Raw genomic sequence first — 18206 nt, 5'->3', positions numbered from 1 at the left:
TGAACCTAAATAGTGAAGCATATACATGGAAAATAGCCTCAAAATTCAAGCTCGATTTTTATAGCAATTGGACATAACTTTGTATCACTTTCAGTTTGATACAAGTCACAAGAACACAGATTATACCTTAATTTTTGCAAAAGTAATCAAAGAAGATTGAAGAAGATAAAAAGTATGCATGTTCAGAACACGCATATCAAAATTGGAGAGCAAGAAAAGTCACCATTTTTGTCACTTACAACGTTATGAGCACTGCCTTGAAAGCATTTGGAAACTGACATATATTACCACAGAAGTCACCTTGGCTTTTTGAATCAATCTCTTGTTCTCTGTTTGGGTTACTTTTCTTACTGTTCATCTGAGCATGTAATACTTGAATCTCCATCAGCAAACTTCTTCTGTCTGCATTCTGAAGACAGTCCATTGCTGCTCTCTGGTTAGTAGCCTATTAGCATTAGAAATATTTTAAAAGTAAAACTCCAGATTTTATGAAAATATCTGTGGTGTTGATATAATATTTATTTATACATTCATAGTGCATATATATTCAAAACATTTTCAATTAAGTCAGTATTATATTTGAAAGAACTACTTGTTAATTTTTTATTTCTCTACTAGGCATCAAAATTACAGACTGAAAAGAGCTATCACTTTTCTGGCAAATTGCAATTTTTCTCACTAATCCTTCCATGTTCCAGAGGAGAAAACTGACATTCTCTCTGTCCCATAGCAGCCTTATCACTTTCTCTTCTTGCAACTTATTTTATATAAACAAGCTATCTTTTCTCTTAGACAGTGTAACATCATTCTAATTAACTTAATGAAATCGCTCAGGACAACTGTGTTTAATTCAAATTGATCTCTGAAGGCTGTATACGTTCTATAACTTGTGCACCCAAAAGTTTCTTTCCCATGCCATATCACTTTTCTTTTAAAGACACCACTTCTTTCTGCAAGTCTGACTTTTTCATCCTTAGACTGTCAAAACTACTATTAATACACATATTTTAATGGATTTATACATTTTAAATTAAAATCTAATGTAGACAAACACTTCGACTACAGTATGGTTTATATTACCTGCTCCTGTAGTCTGTGCTCTAACTGATTCATCAACATCACTTCATCTCTTGTGCCTGTTTCTGCAAGTTCAGTTTGAAATGCAGCAAGAAGAACATTTTGTTCCCTCACAAAAAGCTGTTGAATGGCATGCAGAAGTTCTCCTCGCCAGTCTGAGACACCTTCAGGAGATTCAGTACTTGCATAAATCTGCAGTGGTACAACAATAATTTAAAGTGCCAAACGGAAAGATTACATTGTTATAACTCAATGTAAAGTGTGTGCTTTCAGTGGACTAGTTAAGCTTTTCTGAATAATTGTGTAAATTTCATCCATCCAAATGGATGCACTTACTGTACACATTATGAATTTTTCAGCATTCACAAATGCTAAACTTTTAGCTTTGTTTTAGATGGAGGCAATTTAGCTTTTTGTAACTGAAAACTTAGCCCTGTGTAGTTACTATTTACGTTACTATATTACACTATTATTTTAATTTTTAGTACATTGCATCTCTTCCTAGGCTCTCACAGGGCTGTGTTGGACTTAATGATCTCCAAGGTTTTTTCCAACCTAGTTCATTCTGTGATTCTGTGATATTATATATGAAAAAGATTTAATTTAAATGACATGAAGGTCATCTGCCCACTTTGCATGGTAAAGGAAATGCTGAACTAATAGAAACTACCTACATATATCCAAGAGTCTAACGGGGATAATTTAACAAGCAAAAGTTTTAACAGATTACTGATTAATATGCCAATAAACAACAGCATTAAATATTCTACTTCAACTGCTACTGGAACACGCTTTCAAAATAGAATTCTTCTTAAAAGGTGGATCTATACAGTCAAAAGTTATCAATGAACAGAAGAACAAATACCAGCTGTAATTTAAGATAGACTACTACCATAAAGTGCAATATGCAGTTTTATGGCACATTTTTAAAATATGTTGCCTTGTAACAGAATATTTAGGCATTTAAACCTGAACAGCGAATGTGTCTTTGAAGGTTATAATAAATAATTTTTTATTCAGATAGAATCTTATGGTATTATTTATACCTCGGCTTCTCTGTGAACTTGCATTTTTGCAATTAGGTCTTTCAAAGATGAGATGGTGCTTAGGAAAGCTTTTCTTTCTTCTAACCAAGATTCTGGCTCTTGCTCATGAGGTGACAGATCTCTTTCACCATATGGAAATTCAGTGAGAGACAGCACCTGTATGCCTTCATGATGGACTGCTCTCAGCAAACCCTACGATAAAACCAAAAAGAAATCATTAATGCCAGTAGTAACAAGATATAATAATAACAAAAATAATTGCAATCTCATTTCATATGTATTGGAAAACTGGTACTTCTAATTTGGTCAGCATAAGGAAACTACGCTTCCTTGTATCAAGGACAGAAGTGTCACCCAGTCCTTTATATCTATCAGACAGAAACTTATTAAACAGCTGTATTTTTTCTCAGTTTCAAATAAAATTTTCCAGTGTATATTGGTCAAATCAATTTTTAATTCTTAAAACAGCTACTAATGGAAACTGACATTTTAAAAACAAAAGTCCTGGGAAGCTTCCAGGTGAGCTTTACCATTCACTGTTTGAAATTACTATGAAGCTAGGGCTTTGTCACTAAATACTTTTTTTTTAATGTAATTAAAGCATGATACCCTTACTGTTTATAATAAACACATTTGCTTTCATAATATAGTATAAAAATAGAATCTATAAAATTATGTAATATATGATCATGACATTATCGTTAATACAACAAAATTGCAATAAATTGTAACAGTAGTTTTATTTCTCATAATCATAACTGAGAACAAGCCTACAGATATAAAATTCCTATTTAGCCTAATTTAAAATGCAAAAATGCACATCATTGTTCAGAAGTATTTTAAAATGTATTAAAATAGTCAACACTAGAACTTATCTAAATGGCTCTGTTATCAATGATCAAGAAGAAGCTAATCTCAACTTTCAGTAGTATCACTCTTGTTCCATAAAAAAAAAGATTGTGTCTATTTTACCTTAATTTTTTTTGGAAGTAAATCTGTTGAAGTTTCACCTTCATCTATTCCTTCAGCTATCGTGTCAGACCCCTGGGTCTGAGCAAGATACATTCCTGAACTCCAGTCTGAACTGGAGTCTAAAATAAAAGGAGAAAAAAACATGAAAGCTGGATTACTGTGAAGCTTTGAAGAACAGGCATCAAAAAAGTATTTTTTATCTGTTGTTTTAACAGGTAGTTGCATGTCACTAAAGGTTCATTCTAAGCTGGAGACTACCTGTTTTATATTTTTCTTTTTCAATTTCAAAGAAGTTAACAGCAAAACAAAACTAAAAAATAAAACCACAACCAAATTTAAAAATCCTAGTTTTACAAGAGAAACAACTATTTGCATAAACATTTCTGCCAAATGACCCACTCTTAACATGCTTCGCCTTGCCTATGAAAAGGATCACTGTAATATTTTTTATTGCACTTGGATAAGTCAATATCTGTCATCATCTCCCACTGCTAGGGAGCTGTAGCTTTAAACACTATCAGGAGATCATGAAGCTACACTGAAGAGATAATGTAATAGCTAAGATGGATATAGAAACTCCAATGGGAAGAAGAAAAATTAGCATCTGATGCCCCAACTAAAACCCATCTCTGCTCCAGACATTTTCCTTTTGTACCAAATTAATAGACATGTCATGTCCAGAACATTTGTTAGTGCCAACAGGCTTCTGCTTCAATGTGGGCAGTTGCTGTTTGGATTTCTTAGAAGACAAACTCTTTAATGGTAAACTTAATATTGAAAAAAGCAGGCTTAATTTGTAATGCTCTTTGAAATCTGTAAAAACAAATTTCTTACCACTAGAACCTCCATCTCTAGCTTGATATGGTGGAGAACGTGCTAATCCAGAAACTGGGATTCTCTGTATTTAGAAAAGAAAACAATCAAATCTTTAAACAGCCCTTCACCACTCTCAATAAGGGAGTGACTTTGAAGGAGCAGGAAACAATGTGAACCTCTTTGTTCCATTTCCCCTGCAATCAAAGTAATAAAACTGAATATGAGAGAGATGGCATTCCACAGGGTGACCTACACTTGTCCCCATTTCACAGAACAGGACAGGTCCAAGGCAGAAGCACAAGGAAGCACTTGATAGTTGAGCAAACCTGCGAACTTAAATGCTGAGAAACAGGTTCACAATCTCTCCCAGGGCCATGGAAACACTAGAACATTTAAAAGTTTTTTACTGAGCGTGTGGTGGTTCACACTTAACAGATTTTAAATGGGAATTTCTGTACCAAGAGCAAAAGTTTAAACCAAAGTATTTCAGTAATTAAAAAATAAGATACATACTTCTTTGGCTTGTAGAGTTTCTACGACTTCCTTTAAAGTATTACATTCTTCAGTCAATACTTGTACTGCAACAAACTTCTCTCTCTTTAATGCTTCAGACTCAGAGATATGCCTTGTCTCCATGTCCATGATTTCAGCCGCGTGGAGTTCCTGCATTTGGTCGATTTTTTCAGTAAATTCTCTTACAATCTCTGCAATCTCTTCTGAAGAACATCCATTTTGCAAATCAATTTGGATTCCTGCATTTTTAACAAGGACTGGTGAGATTTCCACAGTATTGTCTGTTTGCAGTGAGGAGTTGTTTCCAGTTAGAGTAGACTCACTGGTTGACAGATCACAGGATATTTCTGCATCCCTCTTGCTTTCAGTTTTCACCATTTCTTTGTCCTTTCTCAGGTAACTTGCAAGCCTCTCTTCTGCTTGAACCAGGTTCTCTTTGACCTTGCACAGGTCTTCCTGAAGATGTATCAGACTTGCCTCTTTTACCTGTAAATATGGAGAACCTCAAGTGCAATCCTTCCAAACACTTAAAACACCTAAAATCCAAGCAACCCTCTGAACCATTACAGCTCAATTTAGTTCTATTTTAAAGCAGTTAAGACACATGGTGGCAAATATTATCTCCTAAGAAATACAGCTCTAGATCCACTGCTGCACTGCAGTAAAACTAAGTACTGTGGCAATGAGTGAATATATTTGATCTACAGCATCAGCTCTGTTCCACTCCCAGCAGGCAGTGAGTGGCTGTTTTTCTTGGTAGCATTCTCAGTAAATGATTAAAACCCCCCAACCTATAGCATGCATATTTGAACAGTAAGTCCTGTATAATTATTTGATTTAAATACAATAAGGAACACTCTGGTTCTTACTGCTAGTTCTTGCTGAAGTTTTTCTGCCTTTTCTCTGTAACTGCTCAGCTCTTCCTTAGCAGCAGCTGCCTCTTCTTTCACTTGTTCAAGTTCATTAATAAGCACATTTTCTTTTTGACTTTCCATGATCTTTGCTTCTACCTATATGGCAACACAAAACATGGAAAATGGTAAAGAATCAATTTTTAACAGCAGTGATCACTTTCACAGAAACATACAAAGTGAAAAGAGCAAAGGGAAAAACAAATGTATGTTATTTGGGTTAACACAGCCTCAAAAAAATAAGACTAAGACCATGGGAGAAAAGACTATCCTACAGTTTACTGTAGAGAGAACTGCAACCATAAATTGGGTACATCACACAGAAACCACAGGGAGGAAGGTAAACAGAGAGTAGGAAATGAGGTCTGATAATATTATCTAACTTACAAGACATTTATGACATTCACTAAATTTGTATTTGGATCAAGGATCTTAGAACCTTTTCTTGCCCAGTACTGGGTTCCATGATTGCTGAAACTCTCACATTGAGAGATATCAAGCCCATTTTTGGACTATCAAATATAGTAAATTTTGACTGATGGTTCTAAGTTGAGAGGCAATAAACCACTAGTGCATGGAAATCTGGACAAATCTGGAAAAACTACTTAAGGTGAAATATCTTTGGAACTGAGATGGGAAAACAAAAAAAACATAAACCAAGATCAAAACATATATAAATAAACAACCTCCATCCCAAAAAAACCTGTATAGACAAATTGGTATCGCTTCCCTTATCATTCTGAATACTCTCTTAGACAGCTTTCATGATTTTAATTTTTATCTCTCTGCCTCCACACCATGTAGAAGTGTACTTCATTCTATTCTATGTCAAGTCAAATTAAGAATAAGAAATTATATGTCCAAAATTCAAAACCACCTTACATGCGTGAAAAGGTAAGGCGTTTTTAATGCAAAATGGAAACTGATCGCGGGGTTCCCCTAAAATAGCATCCTTCTCTTCTTTGTGACTGTAAGGATAATATAGAAACTGAAGTGCTACACACAGCAGAATATTCCTATAGTTATTCTCATTAAGAACCATTTCATTCATTATACTTTACATAAAATAACAGGTTTTAGTAAAAACAAGCCAAAAGGAAGTGGCATCTAATTACCTGGTATGTCTGCATTTCTTCTTGTTTAATATATTTCTGAATCTCTCCTTTATGTTTTTCTTGAACCTCTTCTAGCAATTGCTGAAGTTCTAAGAACCTCTCTTCTTTCACTGTAGCTTCCTTTTGCGCAACTTTTACATTTTCTTTTTCTAGCTCCAAGCTACGATTTACCATTGCCAGTTGGTCTTCCATCTCACTAAGCCTCTGTGTTAAGAGTGATAATTTTGATTCTGTCTCATTTTCAGTTCTATCACTCAAACCCTCTGTTTGGGTATTCTTGCTTGCTTCATCCACACATTTTGGAGCTTCCTGAATTTCCTGCATGAATTTTCTCTGCTCTTGAACTGCATTTAGCTGAACCTGACTCACAAGAGCAGCAGCAACCTTCTCCATTAGTGTCTTCTCCAGTTCTAATATCCTCTTTTTAAGTGCTTCTCTTTCAGCTTTGCTTTGCTCTTTCATGTCTTTTATTTCATTGTAGGACTGGCACAGATCTGAATCTTTTTCTTTAATGCATGCCTGAAGTTCCTGCAGTTGTATCTCCATCTTGCTAATGGTGACTCTTGCACTCTCATCTGAAGTCCTAAGTTGGGACTGATCTAGCAACTCTATCTCCTGACATAAGCCTCCTTCCATTTGTTCAGTTTTTCCATTGCTCCTGTCTTCTGGTTTTGACTTATCACCTTGGACTACTGCACACTTATACTTCTCTGTTATTCTTTCATGCTCTTTTTTTAACATACTTATTTCTTGCTTTAACTGGCTCATTTTTAACTTAGTTTCCTCAAGCTCATTCTTTGTTTGAGATGCCTCTGCATTTATGTTTTCTACTTGCTTTTCCAAAGCTTCCTTTTCTGCCAGAACTGCTTCAAGTATGTGTTTCAGACTGTCAGCATCTTCTTGAAAACCAGCAATGTCTGCTGGTACTTTTATAAATTACATCATTCAACTGCTCTACTTCCTCATCATTCTTTTTCTTCACACGTTCTTGATCGCTTTTCAGACATTCTACCTGGGCTTCAAGCTCCCGTATATGCTCGTTTTGCTCTTCAATAATCTGGGGAAAAAAAACCCAAACAGAAACACCCAGATAATTTTTGGTCTGGACTTCCCAGAAACAGTTTAATTAAACACTGAAAGATCTTGTAAAAGAAAGTTCTCAGAGAATTTCTTAATGTGATGTCTCTTCTAAAGCTTTATGAGAATTGAGACATCTTCAAACAGGACTGACAAAGTAGCCTGTGACCTTAAAGAAATGAAAAATAGGTATTAAAGCATCAGATGAAGTGGAAAGCATTTGTAACATGGTGGCTTCTAATAAATGAGTAGAAACAAAAAATGGAATGACTGGTGTTGAAAAAATCTAAGTTTAATAAATAAAATTCTTAGCAAAAGGAATAAAAAGAAGTTATCAGATTACAATAGAATAAGTTTAAAAAAATTCATTAAAACCCTTTTTAAATTGCAGCGGGAGCAAATTTCACTTGAGTGTAGAAGAATGACAAAAAAATTTCCCTTTACAAAAATAAAATAAAGACAGACCAGATAATAAGTAGTAAGTCAAAGAAACAAAATGGATTTTTTTTAAGTGAATATTTGGAGATCTGAAGTGAACAGTGCTTCTACAGTGGAAATGTGGAAGGCAGAAGAAAATATGTCAAAAATATTTGGAAATACATAAAATAAAATCAGTTAAGATATCTAAAATAGATAAGAACTCTAATAGAGTCATTTAAAATATGAAGAAAACATGCAGAAAAGGTGAAAGATGACTAAATTCATTACTCAAATAGCCATGTTTTTTCCTTTATCACTTAATACTTCACTATGCTTAGCTAGTTAAATAGAATAATAAGATGACTTTGTATTAAGCCTATGTACAAAAATAAATGTGGCCATATAAATTAGAACGGCTGGTTTGCCAACCAAGAACTTAATTTTAAAAATCCACAAAAACTAGAGGAAGCTCAAAAACACTAAATAAAATCTGAACAAGTCATAACATCATAAAATGGCTTGGGTTAGAAAGGACCTTAAAGATCATACAGTTGCAACCCTGCTGCCACAGGCAGAAGAAAGCACAGTGGTCCTGGTGATCGGTATCAACTCAGCATAGAGGTTTCTGTTCTTCAAATTCTGTTCTTCAAATTGGAATAAAGGCCCACAGAACGCAAATACAGTAATTAAAAGAAAAGCACTTTGTGGGATGAAGATGTCTAGGGGACTTAGAAAAAGGATTAACCTAAGAATAATCTATTAATATTTAATAATGCTCTCATAATCAAGCAGAGTAATTATTTAATGTCCTGGAAAATAAAACCAAGTCAGAGGATGAAATTAAGAAAATTAAGCTTTATGTAACAAGAGAAGAAACAATTATTAAAACAAATTTTAACTGAATCCTAGGTGTTTTTCTCAAGGCAAGAACTGTAACTCTATTACTGGGGTCATTGTATAGAGCAGAACTGTTCTGGATTCTTGAAGTATAGTATTTCCTAAATCCAGTTTTCTAAATCCAATTCTAAGTTTTGTCATTGTTTCAGTATAACTGAGTTTTGCACATAAAGACTCAGGGAAATTATCCAGCTCAGTCAGAGCCCTATTTTAGTGGATTCAATATGTCCTAGTAGAATGTTAGCCTAAATGTTCTGTCAGCTACCAAGGGATAACAGAAATCCCGTTCTTAACTTGCTTTTGAGTTAAAGCTTATGACTAATAAATGACATTTAAAATAGTCAGATGCAAAATTCAGCCACTGAAAAAATCAATGTGTTTTATCTGTATAAAATCAGAGTAAGCCAAAAGAAGATGAAGCTGATAATCAAAAAACCACATAATTGAAAAATAAGAGAAAGCTACAGGTGCTAAGGCTCAGTAAATAAAAGATAAATCTGCTTCTTTCTGTCTTCCTCTCTATTGCTAATAAAACACACCATTTTTTTTGCACCTCCATGCTTGAAACTGGATAAAAGACGTTTCCAACACTGGTATGAGGACAAAGCATTCACACAAGCTCACGGAGCTCTGTTCAACTGCTAAAAATGCATTAAAATCCAACATTACCCAGCAGGTGTCACTGGAGCGTAACACTAAATGAAGTCATGTGAGGGAAGATGCTAAAATGAATGTTGAGATTGAATTCAGCTACCTACATACTACTAAATATTCAGACATATCAGAAAAATAAGGAATGAAGAAGAATTTAAAACAAAAACTCAAGCAGAAATAAGGCAAAATAATTAAAAAGAAAAGCAAGCAAAAAGCATCTGTCATAAACAAGACTAAAAAAGAAAAAGAGATTAGGTTTAAAGCATTCCTTGAAACTGAAGCATCTGCATTTTTGAATCAAGGCAGCAATAGAAGATAATGCAACTGGTGGGGGACAGAGTGTTTTTTTCCTTCAAAGAGTTAGCAGCACAAAGTAGGACTCTGAAAAGGATTTCAGAAGTGTGTACCTTGTTGTCAGTTGTGACTTCAAGTTGCTGTTGCAGTTTTGCTATTTGTTCATGAAGATGATATATTTCCTGATCCTTTTCTTGCATGATGTGAGCGAGCCTCCCAGCCACTAAATGATGGTCTTTTATGGTGGCATCTTCAGATTTCTGGATAGCTAGTCCTAGTATTTCCATTTCATCCTGCCAAAAAAACCCCAAAAACACGTTACAGTTGTACATAACATTTTCTGCATATTCTTGTATGAGTATTTCAAGTGTAGGAATTAAAAAAAACAAGTTTCATGGAATGACAAGTAATCATATGAAATTTTAAATATTCTGGCAAATTGAACAGTGGAATGCTTGAGAAAGAGAAAGAATTTGATGTCTTGGCATTTTCAAAGAACTTATTTCTGCAGAGGAAGGAGAATAAATCTTTAGGCTTCTCTGTTACACAGTTACCTTAAATAATTTGTTCTCTTGTTCAAGTTCCTGCAAGTGTGTAGTGGACTCCTTTTGCTGAATTTCTAGCTGCATGTGCAGTTGCTGAACTTCTTCATTTTTATTTTCTAGCTCCTCACGAAACTGCTCCAATTGTTCCTCAAGGTTCGTGACCTATGTTTCCAAACAAAAGGAGAAGGAAAAGGAGTAGGCAGCCATACCAAAAATTAAATGTTATAAATTTCAAGTACAATGTCCACAGTAAATTGGTTTGCTAAGCACAAACAAAATAATGTGTACTTGGTGACATTCTGAGTCCTTAAACTGAATGGAATTTTAAACACCACTAAAAAAATCAGTTGAAATCATCACAAAGTTTTTATTCATAAATATTAACACAGAACAACAGCTATCATGGATCACAGGAGAATTTCAAAGGGATTTGGACTGCTGTCTCTCTAACTGTAAAAAATTTCATCTGTATAGTTCACTAAACTCAACAAAAAGCAAAAACTGACAAAACAACATGTAAATGGAAAGATGGAACTTTTCACAGGAATTTTACCTCCTTTTCTTTTCTGTCCACAGCTTCTCGTTCAGCTTGCAGTTGTACTTCAAGAGGTAACTCTCCCTTTACTATGATGGTGCCAAACTGTTTCCTTTCCTCCACCTTTACATAGGAATAATATTAACAGTTATCAGATTAAAAAAATACACTATTTTGGTCTCAAGAAAATACGAAAGGAGCAAACCCTTGATAAATTTCGACCAAGCAATACCTTTTGCAAGTGGTCAGCACTGATGATTAAGGCTTGTTCCAGTTCTCTTATCCTGCATTCTAGCTTCTCAATTTCTTCATTTCGTTCTTGTACATCTCTCTGAAGTTGCTCCTTGGAGAGCAAAAGCTCACTGCATTTGTCTGTTTTCTCTTTGAGATGATTTGTTAACTGTTCAACCTGGTGACAATATGGCAAGATTATTATATTGTATTACACTGCAAGGGTCCACTAGCAACGGCAACACCATGCATTTTGGACGGGGAGAAAATATTCCTCTTTTTCTCCCATAAGAAAACTCCTACTCTTTAGGTGAAGCAGAATGTCAGGATACTGTGGTACGACATCAGCAAATACCAACAGCATTATTTAAGAAGTGGTATGTTCTGTGCTGCATTGCCTGCTCTCTAGAACTGATCTTGTCCTTCTGAAGCCTTCATACTCTGTAGTCAGTCAAAAGCAAGCAGCACAGCATCCCTATGCAGCACACTAAAATGATGCCTTTAACGTCTGTGGATGGAATGTCTTGACCCTATGGTCAAGATGCTATTTGCCTCTGAGGAAAATCATAGCTCTAAAAATCTGTGACAAAATTATTCAAAAGAAGGAGCTGATTTGTGACATACAGAAATATCCTAAAACTCACTGGGTCTTTAACATTGAAGAGAATAGCTATACTTAAATGACAAAAGACAGGAAGCTTTGTTTTCTTGCTGTGTTCCTTAAATGGGACCAAACAGATGTCACGGATGTAGTAATTTCACTTTCTATGGGGGACAAAACATCCAAATAAAACATTCTGAATCTCAGCAGGTCAGATGTATGTATCTCAGCAATAACATATTAAAAGATTAACTGAAGTAGCAGACATAGTAATATCTATCAATTTCTAGCTACATTTCAGAAATTATTAATTGAAATTAAAGATAAGAAAGACGCATAACAAATCCATAGTATGATGTACAGAGTTAAGACCTGAGTAATTGAGCAAGAGACAGTGAAAGTAATATTTGTCCCACTCCAGAAACTGATTTCAGTATTTACAATTAGGAAGTTACGATGTAGCCAAAAGGTAGAAGACTCAAAGCATTTCAAGAGATAGGAGAGAAGAGGACCAGAACATAAAGCTGACTGGATGGTATTATTGACGTTATCCATCCATGAGTAACATCACAGTCTGAAGTGACCTCAGAAAAGTCCTGAGAGAGAAATGGAAAAATAAAAATCAAGTCTAGAGCAGACTCTACGAAGACCCTCCCCGGAATAAGTTGACAAAGCTGAAACAACAGTAAGAAACAAATTATCAACTGAAAATGCTTATGGCATTCCCTCAAAGCAGAAGAGGATTTTAAAAAATGTGCAACTACAAAAAATAGAACAGCGCTCTCAAAAGCATGATAAATAATGAAAATATGCATATTTACAAAGTATTTCAAGGAACACTGTGACATCAAAATATACTATATGTGCCACACTTGATAAGATAAATGTAAACGTAATACATTATTGAAAATCCTGTCTATAACTTCTAGCATATCACATTTAACATCACCCATATGTAAATCAGCTGCTACATCTGTGGTGCTTGCAGACATTATCTTGCTGTCTTTCCACTTACTAAAAAATTCTAATGTAAAAATATCAAACATAAATCTCAAAATTTTAATCACAGTTAAAGCTGTCTTTCATTTCACAGCATGCTTTAAATTTCCATTGTAGCGTATCTGCCAATTTAAGAGTATACACATATGTGTATATGTACATATAAATCAGGGTGATTTTTACATATAGATTCTGAGCAAATAGGACAATTTTTATTGTGCTATCAAATTTGAACTTTTCTTGGGAGAATTTTTTTTCAATGTGAGAATTTTAATCGGGAATTCATATGCTATCCATGACACAAATAATAAACAAACACGTCACAAAATGAACCCAAAATGAACATCCTGGATTCAGGAAAATTAATTGTGCTGGAGCCACCTCCATCTGTGTAATGCGTAAGCAGGAGAGGAATGTGCACACTCTTGGCAACAGAAGGAGATAGATGCAGAATTTCTGTATATGTTTTGTTTAACACGTACACAGCTAATTCCAGACAATTCATTGTTCACAGAGGCTGATGACAACCATATCCCATAGTACTAACTGAACGTCATCTTTCACAAACCTTTGCACTAAAATATATTTAGAAACCCAATGAAACACAGTTCTAAACCTGGAAATTCTAAATTATTAAGTACTTTGACACCCACATCTCGCATATAGCAGTTACATCCTATTACTGTCTGTGGTCCTAAACTATATCCTAGAATCATAGAATGCTTTGGGTTGGAAGGGACCTTAAAGATCACCTAGTTCCAACACACCTGCCACAGGCAGGGACACCTTCCGCTGTTTTATATAATACAGAATACTAAATACTGCTAATATTTAAGAACTGAATTAACAGCAACTGAACTACTCCAGTAAGACCTTTGATTTGAAAACAACAGTCTAACCTAATAGAGGGCATTTTAATACTGAAAATCAAGCAAGAAAATAATGCAAAAGTATCAACCTTGATCAAAAAGCAGCACACAAGAAAACCCACAAAAAATAAAATGTTATTTAATTGACTAACAGTTCATCAAACAAAATCTGCAAAAGCACTATAATAGCATTTACATTATAAAAGCATTTACACTGCTGCCACTTCTTGATTTTCCTGAGTCTAACAGTTTTCTGTGAGTCCCCTGAGCTGCTGTTCTAGAGTCACTACATTTGTTCCAGTGCCAGCAGACATTCACTGGGAGGTTCAGGTGTACACAGAGAGTGCTGCAACATCTCAGGTGTTACACCTCAGCAACTCAATTCCCTCAGTGGTGTACCTGTGCTATAAACAGGATGTCAAAAAACTACATAAGAACATGTAAAATTGTTAAAACAGTCTTGAATGCTTCCACAAACTTTTGAGAACAGCGGATTTTCTAAGTTAAGTTATAGGAGAGAGCCTTATTGAAAGTTAAGAAGTTTCTGTACGTCTGCTACTAAAACTAAACAGCCTAAAAAAATCCCCAAAACACAGTTCACCACTTTCCTACAACACCTTCAGTCTCAGGGGATTTACTTTCCTGGTTTGCAAATGGATGCAGAGTAGGTACACCATAAAATAGCTTCACTATAATAACTTAACAGCTGTCAACTTGCCATTTATGTTCATTGAATATAAGTAATAAAATGTGTTACCTCTCTGGTTTGATGTTCATTGACAGGCTGACTCCTTTGTGGAACCTTAAGCTGTTGCTCCAGCTTCTGTATCTCTTGCTGGAATACATCTCTCTCATGCTCTCGGTCAATTGCTTGCTCCTGAAAGTTAGGAAATTATGTGGATACACCATTTTATTTAAACCCAATCCAAGTTAAGTATCTTATTACTTCTTACTTGCATTAATGTGAGCCTGGTAACAGTATGTGAGTATTTTTAAGGCAGCAGAACCTATTGCAGCTACCATTAACATCTTTATCATTTGGGGCAATAAATCTCATATTTTTTAATAAAAAAATTAGCATAGCAGAGACACATCAAGTAATATTTCACAAAAATGACAAGTTTGTTTCTTCTGTTCCAGATATACTACACAAATGACAGTAAGCAAATATTTAATGATTTCATTCCTAATGTTTGTCTTTGATAAACGTAGAATAAACAGAAATTCAAAATAGAAATGAACTCTGTGTTAATACTGATGAAGAGCAATCAGAAAAAAATAATTATAAATTGCTTGAAATACAGAGCTGTCCTAAGTAAGCACCTCCAATTAGTTTTCAACTTTTAAAATGTTATTAAATTCTTGGGCTAGAACCTACAGCACTGCCTATATTTGCTACCACCTGCCTATGTTTGCTCAAAATCTGCAAATAATTAGCATTTCCCCTTGAATCAAACCTCAGCACCAGTGCTACCAACCCACCTTCATAAAATCTGCCTTTTACCATACTTACATCTAGAAATTTTCTTGTTTTCTCAAGTTGTTTCTCCAAGGCCTGGTTTTGCTGCCTTAAGTCCATTAGTTCTGCATTTTTCTCTTGTTCTAGCTCTATGAAACGATTGACTTGCTCTTCCAAGTCTATTTCCAAGACTTTAACTTGCTTCTGAAGGTCATCATACTCTTTTTCAGCTTGACGTTGTACTTCAATTTTTTCCTTCATTAGCTTTTCTGTTTCCTCCAGTAATTCTGAGTATAATAAAAGCATCACTACTTTTAGGTATGAATAGTAAGCAATGTTATAAAGCAAAATCACTCCCCAAGGCATCCATGCTGTAATCTACAGAAGGATGTGAACCGGCTTGGGTTTTTACTATTTTTCTTTCTTTGAAAATATATTTTCTTCTGAGAAATTATCAGGATAATGACTGAAGGAAATTCATATTAAAATTACTATCCTTTAGTTAGTCTTCAAAGGACTGTTACTGAAGTTGTATCAGATCACTTCCCCGTTTAAGTTTCATATCAATTAAGAGGCCATTGTACAATTGAAAAGAAAAGGAAATGCATGGGGTGAAACCACAGCTAGAGTCAGCACAGGAGTTAACAATGATGCACAGAAAACCCAACCCTCTTCTCATCCCCATTGCCAGTAAAATCAATCCACTCCCAGATTTCATTATTTAATGTGATACATACAAATAATTCAGGGGAAATACTGAGAGACTGCTGGGCAGACAGAAAGGAAAATTACTGACCTGCAACTGGAGCTTGCAAAATCAGTGACTGCATGAATGCCCAATTTTGAGTCATCACAAAAAAGCCAGCAAGCACATATATAGGAAAGCCCCAAACCACTCCAAGACTCTTAAGCCACAGCCCACTGAAGTACCTATTAACTAAACGTACGAACCCCTTGAGGTAAAACCCAAACAGCTAAGTGCACTTACTTTTGGAGAATCTTAAAAACAGGATTGATATTTTAACAGAAACAATAAAATTTACTTTCACTAGAGAAGAAAGATCCTTCAGGCACCATCATCTTACAGCATATTTAACCAATTCTCATTTCTAGGTAACCACTATGTATCAATATAATAAAAACTTTAATTATCACAGTGAATGACTTAGCTGTATTTGGAAATAAAAAGCGATAAAAGACTACAAAAATATCTCTCCAATACCATCTAAGTAACTGCAATTCATAGGTGAATAAGATGATGGTTATTGATGAATTTGTTTATGTTTAGAAATCAAAAGAAATGTTGTTAGCAAAACGTTGAACTGAGTATGAAATACAACATCAAAGCTGCAGGCCAGTAAGAAATACAAGTAACGTCAGTAAGCCAAAAGCCCAATAATCCTGATTAACAATGTCAGTACGTGTAAGTCTTCCACCCAGTTACAGATTGGCCATGCAACATACAAACACACCTGCTTGGGAAGCTGCATCGATTGCAGCATCTACTAGGCCTAGGAGAATAGAGAGAGAGAAAACAAAAAAAAGAAGCAAAGTAATTCACATGCCAGCTACAGTTTTCTTGTGGTGCAACAATGTAAGAGAAAATGAAGCCAAAGATAGATGTGGCACTTAATGACAAAGTTGTTGAGATAACTTAGGGAATGTGACAAGTTATTCTGGTATGCATGATATAAGTGCCTACACATACTTATAGAATTGTTTATCCTTACAGCTCTTATACATGAAAATAACTTAAAAATATTTAGAAGCCTAAACCATACCAAAAATAACTAAAGTGGAATCACAGACAAGGATCTTCTTTACTACCGAGTAGGAAGCAGCAGGTTGTTCTTACAATTTTGTTGTTACAGAAAACTGCAGGAAATGGCAAATACACAAGATGTGCAATCCATAAAAATAGCAACATTATAAACTGGAATAAACTTCTGGAAATTAAATAAAATAGTAACTTCATCCTGCTATTTACAATGTAAGCACTGCAATCCTTGAAAGATCAGTACTTCTTAAAATACTAGTGCTCTAATTTTCTTCCCCTCTCAAACATGAAACATTAATTTCAGTTATTAGTTTAAGGAAGAATTAAAAGACATATTTACTTCATGAGGGTAAATGCTTTTTTTGAGTAAGCAGTTAGTTAGATTACATTGACACGGTATATATCTGAAATTTTCACCATCAGGACTGAAAGCTTTCATTACTGGTAGGTAAAAGCCTCTCTTTATCATGCAACTTCTGTGCTATGCTTCCCTGAAAGAGGAATTTATTAGAAAAGTTTATCTTCCTTGCCTACAATAAATACAGCCATCACACGTAGTGCAATCACTTGCTGGTGGGTATGCTTCCTAGTCCATCTTTCTGTTTGGAAAGTATTTAGACAGAATTTATATCCATTGTTGCTATTCCATCTCCAGTGATAATCTAAATAAAAGAAGACCTTCGGAGATAAAGCTTTCTCTGGCTTAAAGAACAACTGTAATTTCTCAACACTTGTAAAAATTCAGTCATTTCTTGTTTAAAAATCAAGAAAAGTTATCATGCCAACATTAGGCAACAGGTGTGAAAATACCACATTTGGCCCTATCACATTTTTATTAATGATCACACAGGCAATGGGGAGAAGCCTTTGCCAAGACTAGTTATTATTTTATTTGGAAGTGTAAGAAAATCTCATAGAAAGATCGTGATGAATACATACGCTGCTCTACTGGCCCCGCCTCTGCTCTCATGGCGTCCTTCTGTCTGGAGAGTAATTCCTTTTCTTCCTGCACCTGCTGCTGTTCAGCCTCTAACTCCTGCAATTTGTTACCTGTACACAGCAGCTCTTGCTCAAGATGGTCAATTACATCTATTTTTTCCTGGAGTTGTTTTTCCAGAAACGTTTTCTCATCTGCATAACCATCAATGAGGCCTGTAAAACACCAGTTTGGAGGCAGATTTAATAGACAATCAAAACCAATTTTTTTCTTGTTGAAGTCACTACCTGTATTCTGACATGCATGCACATGTATGTTGTTTGCTCAACACTTGACAATTTTTACTCCTGTCCTTGCTATCCTTTCATGATAAACAAATTACAGCAAAGACAGCAGAACACCAAATACAGCTCTTAATTTTTACTCCGCACAAAACCTCTGGAGCAAACAGGAACTCCAAA

General features: G+C 35.0%; 1 protein-coding gene across 1 annotated transcript in view; it reads right to left on the bottom strand.

The window, feature by feature from the left end:
• The window catches only part of AKAP9 (A-kinase anchoring protein 9), an 80712-nt gene that overhangs the window by 13228 nt on the left and 49278 nt on the right, over positions 1-18206 (bottom strand). The window contains 17 exon segments of the mRNA XM_017729279.1: positions 301-445; positions 1081-1269; positions 2124-2315; positions 3096-3214; positions 3930-3993; positions 4425-4910; positions 5294-5434; positions 6451-7360; positions 7362-7507; positions 9906-10085; positions 10347-10499; positions 10891-10995; positions 11105-11281; positions 14330-14449; positions 15086-15318; positions 16504-16542; positions 17748-17960. Of these exon segments, the coding sequence (XP_017584768.1) occupies positions 301-445; positions 1081-1269; positions 2124-2315; positions 3096-3214; positions 3930-3993; positions 4425-4910; positions 5294-5434; positions 6451-7360; positions 7362-7507; positions 9906-10085; positions 10347-10499; positions 10891-10995; positions 11105-11281; positions 14330-14449; positions 15086-15318; positions 16504-16542; positions 17748-17960 (3612 nt within the window).

This window comes from Corvus brachyrhynchos, unplaced genomic scaffold (assembly GCF_000691975.1).
Source record: "Corvus brachyrhynchos isolate BGI_N302 unplaced genomic scaffold, ASM69197v1 scaffold142, whole genome shotgun sequence".
In the NCBI taxonomy this organism is placed as follows: Eukaryota; Metazoa; Chordata; class Aves; order Passeriformes; family Corvidae; genus Corvus; species Corvus brachyrhynchos.
This window is presented reverse-complemented; position numbering and strand designations above follow the sequence as displayed.